The 20,389-nt window shown below is 47.9% G+C and overlaps 1 protein-coding gene across 1 annotated transcript in view; it reads right to left on the bottom strand.

Moving 5' to 3' along the window:
* The window catches only part of PODXL (podocalyxin like), a 42,585-nt gene that overhangs the window by 7,616 nt on the left and 14,580 nt on the right, over positions 1-20,389 (bottom strand). The window contains exons 2-4 of the mRNA XM_057550582.1: positions 1,636-2,289; positions 470-690; positions 74-160 (exon numbers count right to left, since the gene is read on the bottom strand). Of these exons, the coding sequence (XP_057406565.1) occupies positions 74-160; positions 470-690; positions 1,636-2,289 (962 nt within the window). The remainder of the gene's footprint in view (positions 1-73; positions 161-469; positions 691-1,635; positions 2,290-20,389) is intronic.

Raw genomic sequence — 20,389 nt, 5'->3', positions numbered from 1 at the left:
TCCGTGACCCTGCTGCTAAACCGCATTTTGGGGACGTAGATCAGAGTGGGGCTCAGATGAGCAAGGTACTCACACAGATGTTGGTTTTCGAGACATCAGTTTTCGAAATGTTCAGGACGAGCATCTTCTCATTCAGCTTTTCGGGAGAATCGCACTGTATCTGGAAGAAGCCACTGGGATTAAGGGTAAGGCTGAGCCTGACGAGGTCTTGTCTTTGCCTTCTCCCTCCCTCCCTTGGGTGGGTGACATCAAATAAGGAGTTGGGGGCAAGCTGGGAGTGTGGCTGGCTGGAGTTTGAGAGCCAGGTGTGTTACTGGCTATCCTGCCGTCTAAGCCAGAGTCCAGCAAAGCCAGAGAGGGTGAGTGAATGATGATGGCTCCTCACAGCCCACCCCCCAGGCGCCCTGGGAAGGGAAGAGTAGAAATGCTCTTCCTGGAGTCCCTTCTCTCCGACTCTGGGCTCTCTCACCTGTCCCACACCTGCTGGAATTACTGAGGTGGGAGAAGGGATACTGGAGCCTTGGGGGGCAGTTGACTCCAAATGAGTGATGGAGCTTGTGGGTCCCCTGGCAGGAGATGTGGTCCCAGGTCCCGATGAAGAGCCTGTAGGCTGCAGAGCCCCAGAGGTGCCAGTGACAGCTGGCGTCTTGCTGGAGGTGTGTTGAGTTCCTTGTGAGGTAACCCATGGTGCTATAATTGGGAAAACAAAGTTTATGAGAAAAGGTGAGTGGTACCTTTAACACAAAAAGATAGGCTTTCTTGTTCCTAGTTTTCTGAGGTTCTTTGGTCTTATCCCCCCACCTAGACCACAAGCAGAAGGAGGCAGGCTATGAGGAGGAAGAGGCAGGCAGATGAAGTCAATTCCCATAACCTATTACAGGATGAGCAGATTGGATGAGCCAGTGTAGGAACCCGACAGAAGAAGTATCAACAGCAGTGACAATGCCAGCGGCAAAGCTAACGTTAACTGAGTACTTACTTCTGTGAGGCTCCTAAGTGCTTCAAAGGTACTTTCTTTTTCAATCCTCACAACAACTCTATGAGGAAGGTACTGTAATTATCCCTATTCTATAAACAAGGAAACTGAGTCTCAGAGGAACTCGATGAATTGCCCAACGTCACACGCTAACAAGTGGCAGAGCAGGGACTGGCATCCAGGTTTATCCAACTCAGAGCCCCGGCTCTTATGCAGGAGGCGACCGCGCTCTTGTGGTGTGGCTATCTAGTTACTTCACCACACACCCAAATTACCTGCGGGGGTGGGGGGGTGGAGGTTCCCTCAAAACACAGATGCTCAGGTTCACGCCTAGAAATTCTGATTCAATAGATCTGACCTGGGTCATGATCTTGAGGCTCACGATCCATCAGAGAGTTCTGAAATTAATTTACTGGATTAAGACCAGCACTTAAGAAAAAAAAAGTAAATGCTCCACTAGGCAGGTCAGAACCCTGAGCTCTCATCAGAACACACAGCTCTGCCGGCCACTGGCCACTGCTCATCACTGAAACGGGAAACCGGCTGAGTGAAGGTGGCGCATATTCATGAATATGAATATGCATGAACCTCCAGCGACTGTACAGAACATAAGCATTTGAAAGTTTCTTTTTGCTTGAAAAAAGAAAGGCATTACTTACTTAGTGTGGTCAGCATCCCCTGCGTCGTGAAGGTGGGGCCCGTCATTGTGCCTAAACTTGTAGCTGCTGTAATTTTGTTTGGTCCCTCGGAGGAGCTCCCTGTGGGCTCCGAAGTCACAGGGACCGAAGTCACAGGGACCGTGCTAGGCTGGTGAGTGCTTGCTGGGGTGGGCAAGGAAGGAAGAGCAGGCGTGATGACTGAGGTGGTACCCAGATGTGGAAGGTCAGAGGCTGCCTGATTTCCTTCCTTAGTGATCACACTGCTTGTGGTCACACTGTGGCTACTCTGGGTTCCAGATTTAGCTGAATTGCTTTTAATTCCACTCTGGCTGCTTGTGGTTTCAGGCTTTGTCGAGACAGTGGTTGGTGTGGTTGTAGAATCCTTTGAGTCTTTAGTAGTTATAGCAGAGTTGCCTGTGGCTGGTTTCTCATCTTTGCCACTGGCTGCTGCAGTTGTGCTTTGCTGGGCTGAGGGTGGCACTGCCCTTGAGGTGTTAGGCGTTGTGGGTGTGCTTCCCTTGGTCTCCAATGCAGTCACACTTTTATCGGTGGATGGTGGGACTGTGCTTTGTTTGACTGTGCTTTGAGCACTGGATGGTGGAAGTGTGTCTGGCTTGCTTTCTTCAGCAGCTGTTTCACCAACAGGCTTGACTTCTGTTTACAAAGACAACACAGAATCAACTAGGGTATTAGCTGGAAGTCTTTCTCTCCCCATTTCTCCAACTCTTCCCCAGGATCCAGAGGCCTTGCTCCCATCGCTGCCATTTGTCTTGGCTGAAGGGTCTGGGTCCTTGATGAGCCCAGATTTTTCTGGGGTTCAAGAAGCCTCTAAGAGGGAGACTGAGAGGGAAGCAGAGGAAGTCAAGGGAAATTCCGCTCAAGAGAAAGACTAAGCAGCTAGTCCGGCTGCGTGTGGGAGCCTGCACTGAATGCTCTGCTCTCCCATCCGGCCCCAGGCACTCACCCTTCAAGGCTTCCCTACCCCAGCAGAGAACCATCATCACCTCCTTCTCCCAGACCCATGAGCTTGCAGAAGACTCAACAGACCCACGCGTACTGAAGTGCCCTGTTCTCAGCATGGCAAGAGGAACATGCCTCTGTTCCCCTGGACGTGTATCTAGAAGGAGAAACTGGTAAAGTGAAATTACACAAATTACCATTTAAGTACAACTGTGAGACGCGCTGAGGAAGAAAAGTACACAGCGCCCTGACTGTGTCTAGCATGGGAGCTCAAACATTGTCAAGGGGTCGGGGAAGAAAGGCCTTTTATTGACTGATTGAAGGAACCATTAAGTGACAGGTTCAGGCCCTGCAATACAACGGTAAGACACATGTAATCCATACCCTCAGGGAGCTTACATTCTAGTGCGAGAGACAGAGATTAAACAATAGACAGACAACTCAATGTCAAATTCTGGTGACTCTATGGAGGAAATGAAGAAGGAAATGATACAGAGAACAGGGGGAGAGGGCTGTTAGAGAGAGAGGGTAAGGAAGGACTTCTCAGAGATGACCACTTAGCTAAGACTTGAAGGACAACGAGGTGAGAGCTGTGTGAAGAATGTGAGGAAAAGTGTACCAGGAAGAAGGAAAGAACCTGCAAGTCCCCAAAGGAGGGACAAGAGCTCAGAGAAGACAAGTCTGAGAGCAGTTCAGTGAGTGATGGGGGGAAGGAGCAGGGCTCAGAAAACTCAGGGCCTCATAGGTAAACTGACACTAACGTGCTGTCTAAACCATACCCTTTTGAGAATAAAAAGGAAGCGCTCTTAAAAATTGTATCCTATGTAAAACGAGACAAAAGATCACCCTCCTTAGACCGAAATAAGGATAGGGGATTTTATTTTAAGTGGGGGAAAAAAAAAAAAGCCACTGAAGCCACTGAAGGCTTTTAAAGCAAACAAGTTTTATAGGGTGATTTACGAAGAAACATACTCTTGCTGCTTTGGGGAACATGGATATGGAGATGGGAAGAAAAGAGGCTGTTACAGTAATCCAGTCATTGACACAAGAGCCAAAAAGAGGATGGATTCAAGACTATATTTTGGAGGTAGAATCAACTACTTGCTGATGTACTAAGGGAGGGGAAGAGGAGAAGCCAGGATAATTCCTGGTTTTCTGTTTCGAGCAGAAGGGAGAGAATGGTGGGAATCGGCGTAGGGGACTTTGGCCATTCTTCGTAGCCAATCAGAATCTGTAACATCATTCTATGCTTGGGGAATTCCCCACACAGCAAGACTGATGGAAGCAGGATTTGCCTCTTATTATAGATGCTGAAAATGCCAGCCTCCCTTGTGACCGGAGCACAAGCATGCACTAAGCTGCCGTGAATGAGACACCTCCACCCCAGCCAGTGAGTGAAGAGGCAGCAGACTATGGGGAACGCTGAGACAGGAGCAGTGGAACCACGCTCACGAGTGAGCAGCCGTGGAGGTGATGCGAGAGCGAGTGTCCACAGCCAAAGCTACAGCACCTGGAGCTTGGCATTGGTGAGCAGCACTGGCCTCTTCACACAAGTTCCATAAGCCTGACTCGGATGATATTAAAGGTAGCCCTAAACGTGGATTTCAGCAATCCCAGCTCCTCCATAAGCTAGACAGTGTCCCAATATCTTTCACATGTGTCTGCACGCGCACACACACACATTTTGCTAATGAGAATCAGGCATGATTGAAGGCAACAGAAATTCGAGGGTTAGTTATTGGACCTTATTGCAGTTAAAGGTAACTGGAAGGGGCTTCCCTGGTGGCGCAGTGGTTGAGAATCTGCCTGCCAATGCAGGGGACACGGGTTTGAGCCCTGGTCTGGGAAGATCCCACATGCCGCGGAGCAACTGGGCCCGTGAGCCACAACCACTGAGCCTGCGCGTCTGGAGCCTGTGCTCCGCAACAAGAGAGGCCGCGACAGTGAGAGGCCCGCGCACCGCGATGAAGAGTGGCCCCCGCTCGCCACAACTAGAGAAAGCCCTCGCACAGAGACGAAGACCCAACAGAGCCAAAAATTAATTAATTAATTAATTAATTTAAAAAAAAAGGACGTGTGTTAAAAATCAATTTGATGGTGGTTTTTCCTTCTTAGTAGTTCATAAAATAATGGTGCTTCTTATAACTGATCATGTCAGAGTATCTTTCTGGTAAAAAATGAGATTGCAGAGGGGAATATCAGCAAGGGAGGTTGGGTGGGGTGGTTACTTCCTACTATGGCGATAGAGCTGAAAACAGGGTTTCTCAACCCCAAAACTGCTGACATTTTGGGCTGATAATACTTTTTGTTACGGGAGATTGTCCTATGCATTATGGGACGTTTAGCAACACCCCTGGTCTCTATCCACTAAATCCAAGTAAGACACATACATGCCTCCCAGTTGTGACAACCAAAAATGTCTCCAGATATTGCCAAATGTCCCCCTGAGAGAGACAAAAATCACTACCAGTGAAAACTACTGGCTTAAAGGGAGACAATAACAAATTCTAATTCCTCAATCCTCCTATCAAAGCAGAGACTGGAAAATCAGAGATTTTCTAAGGCTACAGTAAAGGAATCTCTTTATTGCTTGCAGCTAAAATGCTGAGAAGACCAAAAGACAAACTTACAGGTTTGATCCCAGGAGTTGCCAAATTACAGCGTTAGTGTAATTCATAGCCTCACCAGGTCTCTTATTTGAAAATAGGACCTTGAGAAGTGTAGCGGTTACATATGAGAAGGTGCAGATGAGTCCGAGTATCGATAAAGCTCAATCTGCAATGGAACTCGCTTGTCGGAAGACTCAACCACTCTTCTCCTGTCTGATGACGCAGTTCCCACCTTGCTTGAAAACTCTCAATAACCTCACTGGAGCTCGGTGACACAGAAAGCCATATCCCTTCCCTTCATCACCTCCACCACTCTTCCTTTTTTTCAAACCTGTAATAACAGTCAGATGCCCACGAGGACAAATACAATTGAGTCTGACCCAGAAGAAGGCTTCCACCCTAAAAAATATCTGCAAAAACTCTAGCAAATATGTATGGTTAACAGAATATGAGGGTGCTAGATCAAAGAGAGATAATCATAGTTTTCCATCAGGCTGAATTTATCAATATGGGTATGCATACCAGGGATTTGGATCAATATGCTGACTCAAGCAGCTATAAGTCGTTCTAATTGTTTTCTTAGTTGGTTGACTGAAACCTGGACTCAGTGGTAGTCCGCATATTAAATAAAGTTAAGTTGCCAGAAATTCCTTGGAAGAAATCCAAAGTCTTAGAGAGACAGAAGTGTCCGAGTGGTTTATCACGTACGGTCTGCTTGTTCACACTCTTTGTTCCTTAAGAAAGCTCAGGGACTTCCCTGGTGGCGCAGTGGTTAAGAATCCACCTGCCAATGCAGGGGACACGGGTTCGAGCCCTGGTCCGGGAAGATCCCACATGCCACAGAGCAACTAAGCCCATGTGCCACAACTACTGAGCCCGTGCTCTAGAGCCCGCGAGCCACAGCTACTGAAGCCCATGTGCCTAGAGCCCGTGCTCCGCAACAAGAGAAGCCACCACAATGAGAAGCCTGTGTACCACAACGAAGAGTAGCCCCCACTCACCGCAACTAGAGGAAGCCCGCATGCAGCAATGAAGACCCAACACAGCCAAAAATAAATAAATAAATAAATTTACTAAAAAAAAAAAAAAAGAAAGAAAGAAAGCTCAAATGACACTCCCTTCACCAAGGCTTTGAGAAATACTATATTTCAGGAGTTCTAAGATGCACATCTTTTCAGGTCTCTGAGATGAGGATGTATTATAAATTATCATAAGTCACATTTTGACAGTGTTTTTTTTTTTCCCCCAAGTGGTTCATAAAATAATAGTGCATCTTATTTTGGATTATTTGGCATGTTGTTGAGGGGACTAGGAGCGTGTTCTAAGAGACTGTTCTGGCTGTTCTTCATCAGCCAGGTGTGCTGGTAAGAGATGCTGCCGATTTCAGGGGGAATGGACAGCAGGTTCGTTGGGTAGTAGGGCATGAGCAGAATTCCATTTCCAGGAAAAAAGGTGGGTACGATACCCTAGGCAGCAGGAGCAGCATGGTAATCAAATAGTCTAACGAGGGTAATTCTGGACACTGGCTAATAATCATGTGTTTTTTAGGATCAAAATTGATGGGTGGTCCACTGAAGCCCTACCCATAAGCCCGGCAAACTGAGACCTGGGCTGAATCAGCACAGTAGAGAACACAGCCAGCCACTCATCCAATTCCCAGGACCGAATCTTTTCACAGACTCAGGGTACCTTGAATGAAGTGTGTATTAGTTTCCCAAGGTGGCTATAACAGATGACCACAGACTGTGTGGCTTCAAACAACATAAATATATTATTCTCTCATGGTTCTAGAGGCTAGAAATCTGAAATCTGCAGAGGCATACTCCCTCTGAAGGTACTAAGGAAGAATTTTTCTTTGCTTCTTCCTAGCAATCATAGTGTTCCTTGGCTTGTAGTTATAATCACTGCAGTCTCTGGCTCCATCATCACATGGCCTTCTTCCCTGTGTGTCTCTGTGTCTCTTCTCTTATGAGGACACTAGTCCTTGGACTGAGGGCCCACCCTAATCCAGTATGATCTCATCTTAACTTGATTACATCGGCAAAGACCCTATTTCCAAATAAGGTCACATCCACAAGTACCAGGTATTGGGGATTAAGACTGGAACATGTCTTGTGAGGAGGACACAATTCAACCTCCTAATCTGCTCCCCCGCCTCCACTTGTTCCACTATAAAAACGAGGGTTCTTCTTGTCAAATACTAGAAATCAATCCTCTCTGCTTTAAACAGGAAGTGAATTTATTAAAAAGATAATCAGGTAGCTAGTAAAATCACTTGAGATGGCTAGAGAATCAGGTTTAAGTCAGAAACAGCACCCAGAACCCTTCTCCTGAACCCCTCTGATGAGTACATCATTTCCACCACCAATGAGCAAGGGTTGCTTCACTTTTCACTGACACCATTAGTCCTGGATATTGGATTTCATTTCTGAGAGATCTGAGGCCTTAGGGATGCTGTCAGTGAGAGGTCCTTGCATCTACTTTTACAACTGGACATAAGAGTAGTAGGAGGCACCACAGGGAATCGCTGGGTTCCGTCCATCTTCCTCCCTGCCTCATTATGTAGCAGCATGTAGGCATCACAGTAAGATGCGTAAATCTTTTAAGGTTAATGCTCTATTTATTCTGCCTTTGAGTGAGTTCCTTGGTGCAGCCCTGTGCTCTGTGGAATATCATCATGGTGAAGAAGGCGTTCTATATAAGTCCATGAGTAGAGTTGCTGACAGATCAGGGCAGCTGAGAAAACACATTCAAACCCAGAATGTGTCTGTTTTAGCTCCCTGCCTACACCATGGCCACTTGCTCATGAGCCCACAGAGCAGTCACTAGGTGGAGGGAGAGAGAAACTAACTGATGGGCACAATGGGTCATCTTGTCCACCTGATTACTGAGAGTGAGACAAAAATTCTCATACTCCAGATCATCGCAATAAGCTCATCCACATGCCTCTTCCATAAAATTCCTTGCACTGATTCTTCATTCTTGTTTCTTCTAAGTTCCTAAAAATCATTAGCTACCGCCTAAGAGTCTGGTCAGAGCCTCACCTCTGTGTAGCTCACCTTCCCCCACCACACACACACACACAAAGAAGACCATGAAAGGTACTATTCAAGTTCTGCTCATTGGAGGAATTTTCTTTCTATACTACCTTTCAGGGTCTCCCCTAAAAAGGGCTATAATCCCACAGCAGTCCACTCTAGCCTGGCTCCAGCATGTTATATACATGAACATAACTTGGCTTTTTCATTCCTCAGACAACAGATCACAGAGAACTAACTCACTTGAAGCCCTTTAGGTATGAGCTGGCTGGAAGGAAGGTGGTGGTGTGGCGTGAATAGGTGTGCTGAGGGTGTGAGCCACATTGCAATTGACATGCATCTCTCTTTAGGATCTGCTCAGATCTGGTTCTCTATATACTCTTCAATTTGATAATGGAAAGCTGCGAAATAAACCCAAAGAAAAATAGGAGGAATGAAATAATAAAAGCAGAAATCAATGAAATAGAAACCAAAGGACAATAGCAAATATCAACCAAGGCAAAAATTGATATTTCAAAAAGGCTAATAAAATAGTAAAGCCTTTAGTGAGGATGACCAAAGGCAAAAATAACCCAGAAGGCATAAATGTAAAATATGAGGTATAAAAACAATAACAGATATTTATAATATAGGCCATTATGAGCAAATGCTAATAAATTTGAAGCTGATGAGATGGACAAATTCCTAAGAAAATACAACTTAACAGAGTGACTCAAGAAGAAATAGAAATAATAATTTGTCCCACATTCATAAAAAGAAATTGAATTAGTCGTTAATACTTTTCTCATAAAGAAAATCCAAACATGGATTCAAGGATCAAATAATTCTAGCTTTACATGAACTTTCTATAGCATAGTCTGTTCTGCCGTAATATGTGTCTGTAAAAAGAATTAGTTCGGGACTTCCCTGGCAGCGAAGTGGTTAAGAATCCGCCTGCCAAAGTAAGGGACACGGGTTCGATCCCTGGTCCGGGAAGATCCCACATGCTGCAGAGCAGCTAAGCCCGTGCGCCACAACTACTAAACCTGCGCTCTAGAGCCCGCGTGCCACAACTACTGAGCTCGTGTGCTGCAACTACTGGAGCCCGCACTCCGCAGCAAGGGAAGGCACCGCGATGAGAAGCCCCCACTCGCTGCAACTAGAAAAAGCCTGCGCGCAGCAACGAAGACCCAACGCAGCAAAAAAAAAAAAAAAAAATATCAGTTCATATGCAATTGTCAATCAACAAAACATGAAAAGTACAAACCAAACAAAAAGACTGAATAGATTTGGTTCCATCAAAATTAAGAACATATGTTTATCAAAAGAAACCATAGGACTTCTAGTTTCAGCCAATGGGAATAAAGAACTGGAAAGAACATATGTCCTACCCTCACAGCAAGAAAAAAGCTGGAGAAACGGAAAATCGATGACTTTTCTTGAACCCATTGGAGAACTGAGGTCATGAGCAAACAACTCGCCTGAAAACTGGAGACAGTCAACCACAAGGAGAAACTGGACTCAAGCATTTGCTTACATGGGGCAGAGTTCGGTAAGAAGATTAAAGTTAAAATGTTCAGTGAATTGCTAAAGGCTGAGCATGGGCTAATGTGAAAGCGTGGAGACCTAAAAACTGCGGAAATTGAAAGGTTCAGACCCTTGTGTAGACCTTTCCCCCCAGGAACCCCACCTGTGGTTCCTAAGGATGCCTGGGGAGAGCCTTGAGAAAGTTTCCCCCGTGGGGCTGGCTGGGGGAAGGAAACAGCAGTGACTGCTGAAACTCTACATAGCCTCATCTCCCCTGGAAAAAAAGCCTGACTTTTCAGTGGAAGTCAACAAAATCCATAGCCTGAGGGCACTGGTAGAAACCCCACCACAGCTGAGGAAGGAAAACGACAGCCACCAATGAAACAGCAGTGAAATGTTGCCTAGATCCATCTCCCCTATTTCTGCTAGGAAACAAAAGCATTCAGCTGCAGGAGAAAGGTAAAAAAGGATAGCCTGAAGGAAGTGGTGGAAATCCACTGCAGCTGGGAAAGGGAACAGACAAATAAAAAAGCTCTTTACCCCTGGCAGAGGGCAGGAATATGCGCTAAGTCCAGCGTAACTTCTAGAAAAGAGACAGGAACGCTAGCGAAGGCCACACCCCCAAGCCCCAGGTTCCAGTGCCTGTGCAAAGCATCAGAGAATGTCCTTCTACCCTGCCTTTAACTCAAAATGCTAGCAAGTGTGAAGGAAAAATAAGTGGAATATAGCTGGGGGTAGCGGCTGCCAAAGACTGGCTCACTGGGAGCAGCAGAAAGGCAAGACCCACAGGCAAGCAGGGACACAAAGGTCTCACCTGAGAAATCTGCAGCCTCCGGTGCAGCATCAAGTTTTAAACCCTGACCAGCTCTTGGCTAGATTAACACAAATCCTCACAATGAAGACGCAGCAGAAGAAAAGCCATGCTTTAGGCAACCACTGATCTAATCTCTGTCGTGATACGGATTTTGCCTATTCTGGACATTTCACATAAACGGAATCATACAATGTGTGGCTTCTTTCACTTAATTTAAATATTTTTAAGGGTTCATTCATGTTGTGGCACGTGTCAGTTCTTTATTTCTTTTTATTGCTGAATGATATTCCACTGTAGGGATAGAACCACATTTTGTTTATCCACACATCCAGCTGATGAACATTCAGGCTGTTTCCACTTTTTAACTGTTATAAATAGTGCTGCTATGAACACCTGTGTACAAGTTTTTGTGTGGATAGCTTTCATTTCTCTTGAGTATATACCTAGGAGTGGAATTTCTGGGTCACATGGTAACTCTGTAATTAGCATTTTGAGGAATTAATTGCCAAACTGTTTTCCAAAGCAGCTGTACCATATTACATGCCCACCAGCAGTGTATAAGGCTTCCAATTTCTCTACATCCTCACCAACAAGTGTTATTGTCTCTTTCATTACAGTTATTTAGTGGGCATGAAGTATCTCACCGTGGTTTAATTTGCATTTCCTTAATGACTAATGAAATATATATATATAAAATATAAAAAAGAGTAATACATCATGATCAAGTGAGGTTCATCTCATGGCTAGTTCTGTATTTGAAAATCAATCGATGCAATTCATCTTAACAGTGAAATAAGAAAAAACATACAATCATCTCAATATATGCAGAAAACTCACTTGACAAAATTCATCATTCATTCATGATTTAAAAAATGTTCTCAGCAAACTTGGAATAGAGGGAATTTTCCTAACCTAATAAATGGTATCTCCAAATAAACCTACAGCTAACATCATACGTAATAGAGATTGAATGTGTTGCCATTAATTTTGAGAACACAGCAAGGATGTCCTCTCTCACCACTCCTATTGAACACTGTACTAGAAATTCTAGCCAGCTCATTAAGGAGGGGAAAACATTTCTTAAAACAACAATAAAAAGATAACCCAATTTGTTAAAATAGGCAAAAGATCTACAAGGAAGAATTGCCAAAGAAGATATACAGATGGCTAAAAAGTATGTGAAAAGATACTCAACATCTTTAGTCATTAGGCAAATGCAAATTAAAGCTACAATGCAATATCAATACCCATCTATTACAATGGCCCAAAACCACCTGCAATAGCAAATGCTAAACAGAAACTCTCATACATTGCTAGTGGGAATGCAAAAGAGTACAGTCACTTTACTTTGGAAAACAGTTTAGCAGTTTAAAGTTAAGCATTACAATACCATATAATCCAATAATTCCATTCTTGTATATTTACCCAAAACAACTGAAAACTTGTGGTCATACAAAAACCGATATGCAAATGTCTATAGCAGCTTTATTCATAATCACCAAAACCTGAAAACCAAGATATCCTTCAACAAGTGAATGGATAAACAAACTGTTATATATCCATACAGTGACTAAGAAATAAAAAGGAATGAACTACTGATTCATGTAACATGGATGAATCTTAAAGACATTTTAGGTGAAAAAAGCCAGAAGGCTATACATAGTATTTTATTTCATTTATATGATTTTATGGAAAAGGCAAAACTATAGGGATAGAAAACAGATCAGTGGTTACCAGGGGTTGAGGGAAGGAGGAGGAATTGACTTTTAGGACAATGGAACTGTTATATACGGTGCTGGGGTGATGGATACAAGACCCCGCGTTTGTTGAAACCCACAGTACCCCCCCACCAAAGAATTAACTTTATTTTTTGCAAACTTAGAAATAAAAAAAAAAACTGAGATGTTCAGAAAAATCCCAGGATGTAACAGGGACTATGAAAATAAACTATGTTACAAATGTATAACATACCTCACTGGAGGGGTGGGGGAAAGAAGTTGACCAAAGTAACTGGAAAAGAGTTTTCTGACTGGATACTGTAAGGGTAACAACAAAAAAAGAACTCTATATAATAAACAGTGTACTCCAAGTGGTAAATTTGTTTCTCACAAGGGTACGGGTTATCAATTTTAAATCTACTTTACTTGTGTACTAAGGTTGGTCAAATAAGTAAATAAATTATAAATAACATGAGCCAGAGTTCTCACTGTTGGAGAAAGAAGTTACAAATAAATAAGGTGCGTGGGGATGAGGCTAAATGAACCCTGTGATGCTTGATTAGAGAGAGACATCAGTATGAATTCATGTGTGTGTATGTGTATAAATATACACATACACAGACATATAAAGAAATGTATAGATTTATGTGCATACATGGGTTAGTATAGGTAACAAGCAAACGTCTGTTAAAACTGATGTGATAGGGCTTCCCTGGTGGCACAGTGGTTGAGAATCTGCCTGCCAATGCAGGGGACACGGGTTCGAGCCCTGGTCTGGGAAGATCCCACGTGCCGCGGAGCAACTAGGCCCGTGAGCCACGATTACTGAGCCTACGCGTCTGGAGCCTGTGCTCCGCAACAAGAGAGGCTGCGATAGTGAGAGGCCCGCGCACCGCGATGAAGAGTGGCCCCCACTTGCCGCAACTGGAGAAAGCCCTCGCACAGAAACAAAGACCCAACACAGCCATAAAAATAAATTAATTAATTAATTAATTTTAAAAAAAACTGATGTGATAAATAAGTTATGGTATATTCACGTACTAGAATACCACACAGCACTGAAAATCAGTGAACAAGTTTTATATTGTTATATATATTTGTATGTATGTAATATACATATTATGTATTATAATACACGTATTAACATGAATTCATCTAAAAATAATACTGAACAATAAAAACAAAACCAAAAGTTTATATGGTTTTATTTACAGGGTTTAAAAATCTACAAAACTAAACAATATAGTTTTAGAGATAGAAACATAGAAAACATTATTTACATTATATAGAGAATTTAATACTAAGTTTAGGATAACAGCTACTTCTAGGGGGAAATAGGGAGATGCAACAGGGCCTTCTGATTTTTCTTTCCCCCAAGGAGGGAGTGGCTGATGGTGCTAGATGATGAGATTGGCAACAATGACGGTCCCAGCAACCTCAACTCGCAGTTTCCATGGGAACAGTGCAGGTGGAAGCCGAACTCAGGCTGATAGAGGATGAGTGAACGGTTGGGAAGTGAGCTTGTGTGTGTAAATAACTTTTTCAAATATTAGCTATAAAAAGAAGCAGAGGAAATATGGCAGTCGCTGGAGGGAGCTGCCGTAGTCAAGAAAGTTTTGCTTTTCTTTCCGAAGGTGGGAGATGCTAGAGCTGGTAAGAATGCTCCTTTTGTTTTGTTCCCTCTCCTTAAGATACAGGGGGAGACAACCCATGTGAGACGGTAGGATACAGCTGCCTCTGAAACTGGAAGGAAGAAGGTGGACACCGACATTGGTACATTGGTAACAGTGGTAACGGGAAGACAAGTTTCCATTTGACAGCCTCAGTTCCCTCAGCCGAGTCTAGATGAAATCAGCTATACCCTACAGAGATGAAATAAGAGAGGAGGAGGAGTTATGTGGAAGGCGAACGTATGAAATACTCATCTTGGAAACGGGAAAGGGAGCCTACTAGAAAAGTGGTTCTCAAACTCTAGCGAGCATCAGAATCACCTGGGGGGCTTGTTAAAACACCATTTACGAACTCAGCCCAAGTTTCTGATTCAGCAGGTCTGGGATGGAGCATGAGAATTTGCATTTCTAACAAGTTCCCAAATGACTCTGATGCTGTCGGTCCTCTACCAGAGAGATAAAGGATGACTGCCAATTAGTATTTGGTGCCAAACTGGGCCAGAAATCATGAATTTAAAATTAACCCAATCAGCCAGTGTGTGATTTTACCTTAGCAGTGTTCCTTTCTGCTGCTTGCCGGTAGGCATGGGAGCACAGTGAAGGCAGCGTTCACCTGAGGAAAGGGTTTTGCTAGGTGAGTTATGATGGTGGGAGAGGGTGCAAGAGACGTGAGGATACTTGTAAGGTCGGGGTTATAATGGTAGATAGTGAAGTATAGGACAGATAAAGACAGACGGGGGGCTGATAGGCAACAGTGAAGTGATGGGTCATTAGACTGGCTGCCTTGAGTTCAAGCAGTATGGTCTAGGTGTACTTGAGCAAATGAATTGGAAGGTGGAGAAACAGTGATCAAGGAATGAAATACTTAGATTGCAGAGGGGGTGCATGGTATGTGGGTGATAAAGTTCAGGGTGTGAAATGGGAATAACTGAATGAGGTAGAGATGGAAAAAGGTCAAGAAAATGGGAGGCCAGGGTATTTAGTATCCAAATGGGTACTGAGCTCACCAGGAACGAGGACGGAAATCGAGATAGTGAGGAAGGAGTGAAAGTCTTCAGTGTGGGCTTCCTTGGTTGCGCAGTGGTTAAGAATCCGCCTGCCAATGCAGGGGACATGGGTTCGAGCCCTGGTCCGGGAAGATCCCACATGCCGCGGAGCAACTAAGCCCGTGTGCCACAACGACTGAGCCTGCGCTCTAGAGCCCACGAGCCACAACTACTGAGCCTGCATGCCACAACGACTGAGCCTGCGCTCTAGAGCCCACGAGCCACAACTACTGAGCCTGCGTGCCACAACTACTGAAGCCCACGTGCCTAGAGCCCAAGCTCCACAAGAGAAGCCACCACAATGAGAAGCCCGCGCACCACAACGAAGAGTAGCCCCCGCTCACCGCAACTAGAGAAAGCCCGCGTACAGCAACAAAGACCCAGTGCAGCCAAAAATAAATAAAATAAATAAATATATAAAAAAAAGAAAGTCTTCAGTGAGTGATGGGTAGTGAAGAGGTGAACAGACAGCAGCAGTGAGGAGGTGAGACCGAGGCTGGTCTTGCAGGCTGCGCTGAAGGGAGCTGGTGCAGGGGGCCGCACCAGCAAGGTGCCAGTTCCTCCACACGCTGACCTCCAGTGGGGGGGACTGGAGGGGAGCGAGAGGAGAAGGGTGCCTTCGCTCTTCTCCCCTGGGATGAGAAGAACACTGCCCTCAGCCTTCAGTGAGGGCCTGCTTCCTCCTGCTCCTGGCCGTTTTCAGCCTTGGGATTGACTCTTGACTCTTCATAGTGGGAAAGGAGACTCTAAAGAATGCCCCAGGAAGAGGGCGTGTGGAAGGAAGGCCACGAGATGGGAGCATCCAGGCCTGGACACCAGTGTCCACCTCTTCTTCCTTGGTTACCCCCAGCTCACCACCCTCCAGTGTGGCTGGAACCAAGAAGCTCGGGCCGGGGGTGGGCAGGGGGTGGACGGTGAAGGGCAGAAGTCAGGCAGGATGAGATGCCGTCTTCGTGCACGGGTGTGATAAAGGCAGGCGTGGAGACACAGAGGAGCCTTCCGAGTCCTGGTTCTGCCTCTAATCCCCCAGGGCTCGGCCAAGTCCTTGGTCCTCTTGAAACATCTGCGAAATGGGCTAGGTGACTTCTAAGGTCCCCAAGGGTGTACTGGCACTTTCCCAAGCATGACGCTGTGAACACAGCTAAGTCTGCTTTTGCTGTGACAACAGTCACTTCAGAGGCCTTGCTCTGGACCTCCTTTCCAAGAGCTGACCGACCTTGAAACTCATTCTCCCAGCATGTGACATCCGCTTCAAGAGCCTCTTACCTCCCGAGAGCAGGTTCCGCACGTCATGGGGAAGGGTGCCAGGTGATGCTGCCTCAGGTTCAGCCTGGTGGAAATCTGAGCCCCTCCCAGCTCTCTAGGGCCCACCCTTCTCAGCCCCCAAATCCTGTTGCCCATCTCAAACTGGCCCATTTATTGCCAGGCTTGTGGATGGCAGCTGGGAATTAATTACAGTAGGGCAGGGCAGGATGGGGGAGCTTTGGAAGGATGCAGGCCCCAAACTCCTGGGTCAGCAAGGGAACTGGGGCTGCCCTAGGAGCAGAGAGGGGCTGCAGGCCCACTGCTGGCCTGGCCAGGACTTTTCCCCAGGGCCAGTATATCAGATGTCCTCTCTTTACCCTGCATTCAGCCCCCTCACTCTCCCTCTTCCCTTCATTTTGAAAAATCTGATGCCGCCCCCCCCGCCCCATGTAATGTCCCCACCTCCGTGCTTCTTGGGTTTTATTAAATCAGCCGCCCGACCTTGAAACTCATTTTCCCAGTACGTGACATCTGGTTCTTGAGCCTCTTCCCTCCCAGGAAAAGAGCCGCACCCCTCATTCCAGGTGGGTCTTTACAAGTCCCACACCCCAGCAGAGTCTGGCCATCCTCCCCACCTACCTCTCTCCTGCACAGCTGAGCACTCCAGGCCTTCCACCAAGAGGCCCTTCTGGACCCCCCTCTGCCTCACTGTGGGTCCTGTCCTTGGAGGCTGTTTGCTCTGGGGTTCTGCTCTGGGTACCTCACTAGTCCTATACCCATCCCTTGTAAATGCCTGTCCCTTGTGGCTTTAAGAAAGCCAGCTGCCCTCACCCAACCCCCAAAAAAAGGTCCTAAGCAGGCACCGGTGCGGGCAGGGAGGCTGGGGGAGCCTGACCTGGGAGGACAGCATCAAAGGACAGCAGCTGGGGAAAGGGGTCAGGGCTGGGCGCCTGGGGAGAGGGACAGGGAGGCCGACTCGCGTCACCGCTACCAGCCGGCTACGGCGCTCTCCCAGGGCTGCCCTGGGCTTGGGTAAAGCCTGGACCCTCGCTGTGCCTTGGGTCCTATGTCCTATGTCCTCAGGCTGCCATAACAAAAACTGGGTGACTTACAACCACAGAAACTGATTCTCTCACAGCTCCAGAGGCCAGAAGTCTGAAATCAAAGTGTGGGCAGGCCTACACTCCATTTGGAGGCTCCAAGGGGAACCCTTCCTTGCCTCTTCCGGCTTCTGGCGGCGGTTGGCATTCCTTAGATGGCAGCAGCATCTCTCCCATCTCTGGCACCAGGGGCCACATTGCTGCCTCCTCTCTGTGTTTCCTATGAGGAAACTTGTCATTGAATTTAGGGCCCATCCAGATAATCCAGGATGACCTCATCTCAAGATCCTTGGCTTAGTTACACTGGCAAAGACCCTCTGTCCAAATAAGGGGATAATCAGTTTCAGGGATTTACTGTACATATCTTTGGGCTGGGGGAGGGGTGGATATTTCAGCCTGCCATGGTCCGCATCTGAAAAAACGGGGACTACGACCTCTGGCACTGCTCTCTATACCCCTCCAAACGGGGGTGCCGAGGGCCCCAAAGATGCGCCTGGTCAACTTTCCTGGCGTAAGGGGAGTTACGGACTGAAAGTTTGTACCCCCCCAATTCATGTGTTGAAGCCCTAGCCCCCAGCGTGACAGTGTTAGGAGCTGGGGCCCCATGATGGGATTTTAGTGTCCTTAGAAGAAGAGGAAGAGTCCCCAGAGCTTCCTCTCTCTCTCAGCCACGTGAGGACACACGGGAAGATGGCAGAGGGTCACCAGAACCCGACCCTGCTGCCGCCCTGATCTCAGAACTCTCAGCCCCTGGAACTGTGAGACAGGAACTTCTGCTGTTTAGGCCACCCCGTCTGTGGTATTTTGTTGTAGCAGCTCGAGCTGACTGAGGGACCCAAGGTGGAGGTTAATAACGAGAAGAGAAATGGCAGGAAAGACAGCTCCAGTGTCTGCGGGAGGGCAGGGTGCCAAGCTGCCCTCACCGCCGCCCGTCAGGCCGCGCGGTCAGGCGGACGAGTGTGGCCACAGGCTCTGGTCCTGCTCCAGCCGCCCTGGCCCTTCCCCAGGGCCTGGCAGCTCTGCCCTCCTGGTGCCTCTGGACAGGAGAACAGCACCCCAGGGGGTTATCAGGCCCAGCTCCTGGGCATTGCCTCTCCCAGAGGAGCCCAGAGCTGCCCCCTCGGGGGAGATCGTTCTGGGCATTCTTCAAATCTGGAATTGTTCTGCCCTTATCAGCTTGTTTCAGCTGGTCTGCCCGACACTTGCTCCCAGGGCAGGGCCCTGTCCGGCGGTTTCCCTGGGCGGGAGAGGGCTGCCACTGTCCAGCACGGGTATCTCCCAGCCACGGAGAAAGGCAGGCTTCACCTGGGCACCTTCCTCCCCACGGGGGAGGGGGCTGTGGCCAGAGGGCCTTGCCCCACCTCTTCTTCTCCAGGCCAGCAATTCTTCCTTCTTTCCTGTCCTCTACACCTGGAGTGTGGCCCAGAGCCCGAAGTACACGGATCTGATGTGCACACACCCCTGCCCAGTCCCACGTGTGACCCCTTCTCCCGCCCCACCCCCATCCCTCTCCACGAAAGCAGGACAGGGTAGGGGTTAAGAGCGCGCACTCGGGAGCCCAACCACCTGGGTTCAAGCCCCGTCCCACCACGCACTGGTCACGTGCCAGGCAAGGCTCTTCACTCTATGCCTCAGTTTCCGCTGCCGTCAAAAGTGAAGAGGTGGGTAATAACAGTAACTAACTCACACCTTTAAGCACTCAGAGCAGTGAGCGCACACAGAAAGTGCTCAGGTAACATCACCCACGATTATATTCCAAGGGAAGGGGAAGGGTTCCTCCACGCCAGCCCCGAGTCGGGTCCCTGCCGCATCTTCCCCATCACAGAGCCATGCGGAAACTCGCCTCTTCCCCTGGGATGCTCACATCTGTACAGGCCTTGATGCAGGGGAGGGGGCACACGAGGCTCTTCCCAGGTTCCCCGGTGAGGCATGGCCGCATAGGGGAGGGTGGGGGAGATCAGCACCAGGGTGACTGTGGCCAAGCGAATTCCCAGACAAGGGGGTAAGCCAGAATCTTCCTGGGGAAGGAAGAGGAACCGGAGGCCTGGGTGGAGCCTGGCTCCAGGAAGTGTTTCCTCACCAACTCGGAGAAGCCCGGGGGAGAGGTGGAGCAGAGACGCGGAGAGGAGGGAGGGAGGGAGGGGCTTTCCTGGGGGCAGCCCAGTGACCCCAGACCTCCGTGTCAGCAGGGAAAGCCTGGGCAGCCTGAGCTTCCCTTCTGTGAGAGCTGCTTAAGGCCCGCTGGGCTCCGTGACCAGGGCCTGGTGTTAGGGACCACATGGTGGGGGGGTGGGGGGGCGGGGACCCGGGAGGGGATGCTGGATATGCGCCCCTCCCTCTCAGTCTGGGCTTCCTCCTCGGTGAAACGAAGCTACCTCACTTCTGCGTCCTTGCCCATCCCACCCTGAGGGGTGTGGGTGAAGATGAAAGAATCTGATTAAGTGTCTGACTCTGGGTGAAGAAGGTGGGGAAACTCTTGTATTGAAATGTACTGACTAGGGCTTCCCTGGTGGTGCAGTGGTTAAGAATCCACCCGGCAGTGCAGGGGACAAGGGTTCAGGCCCTTGGTCCAGGAAGATCCCACATGCCACGGAGTAACTAAGCCCCTGCGCCACAACTACTGAGCCTATGCTCTAGAGCCTGCGAGCCACAACTACTGAGCCCACGTGCTACAACTACTGAAGCCCGCGCACCTAGAGCCCGTGCTCCACAACAAGAGAAGCCACCGCAATGAGAAGCCCTCGCACCACAATGAAGAGTAGCCCCCGCTCGCCGCAACTAGAGAAAGCCCACGTGCAACAACGAAGACCCGACACAACCAGAAACAATAAATAAATTAAATTAAAAATTAAAAAAAAAAGTACTGACCAGAAGACCTAAATAGACATTTCTCCAAAGAAGACATACCTGGAAGAGGTGGAGGGGCGCGCTCGCCAGCCCTGCCCCACCCCCTCCCCTGGCCCTGCAGGGGCGGGGGGGGGGGCCTTCACAGGGGGCTCCAAGGAGCTCTGCAATCCCTCCTAGTGACAGTCACGGGCCAGACTGGCG

The sequence above is a fragment of the Balaenoptera acutorostrata genome, chromosome 7 (assembly GCF_949987535.1).
Source record: "Balaenoptera acutorostrata chromosome 7, mBalAcu1.1, whole genome shotgun sequence".
NCBI lineage: Eukaryota > Metazoa > Chordata > Mammalia > Artiodactyla > Balaenopteridae > Balaenoptera > Balaenoptera acutorostrata.
The sequence above is the reverse complement of the archived record's forward strand: the minus strand, read 5'-3'. Positions and strand labels throughout refer to the sequence as shown.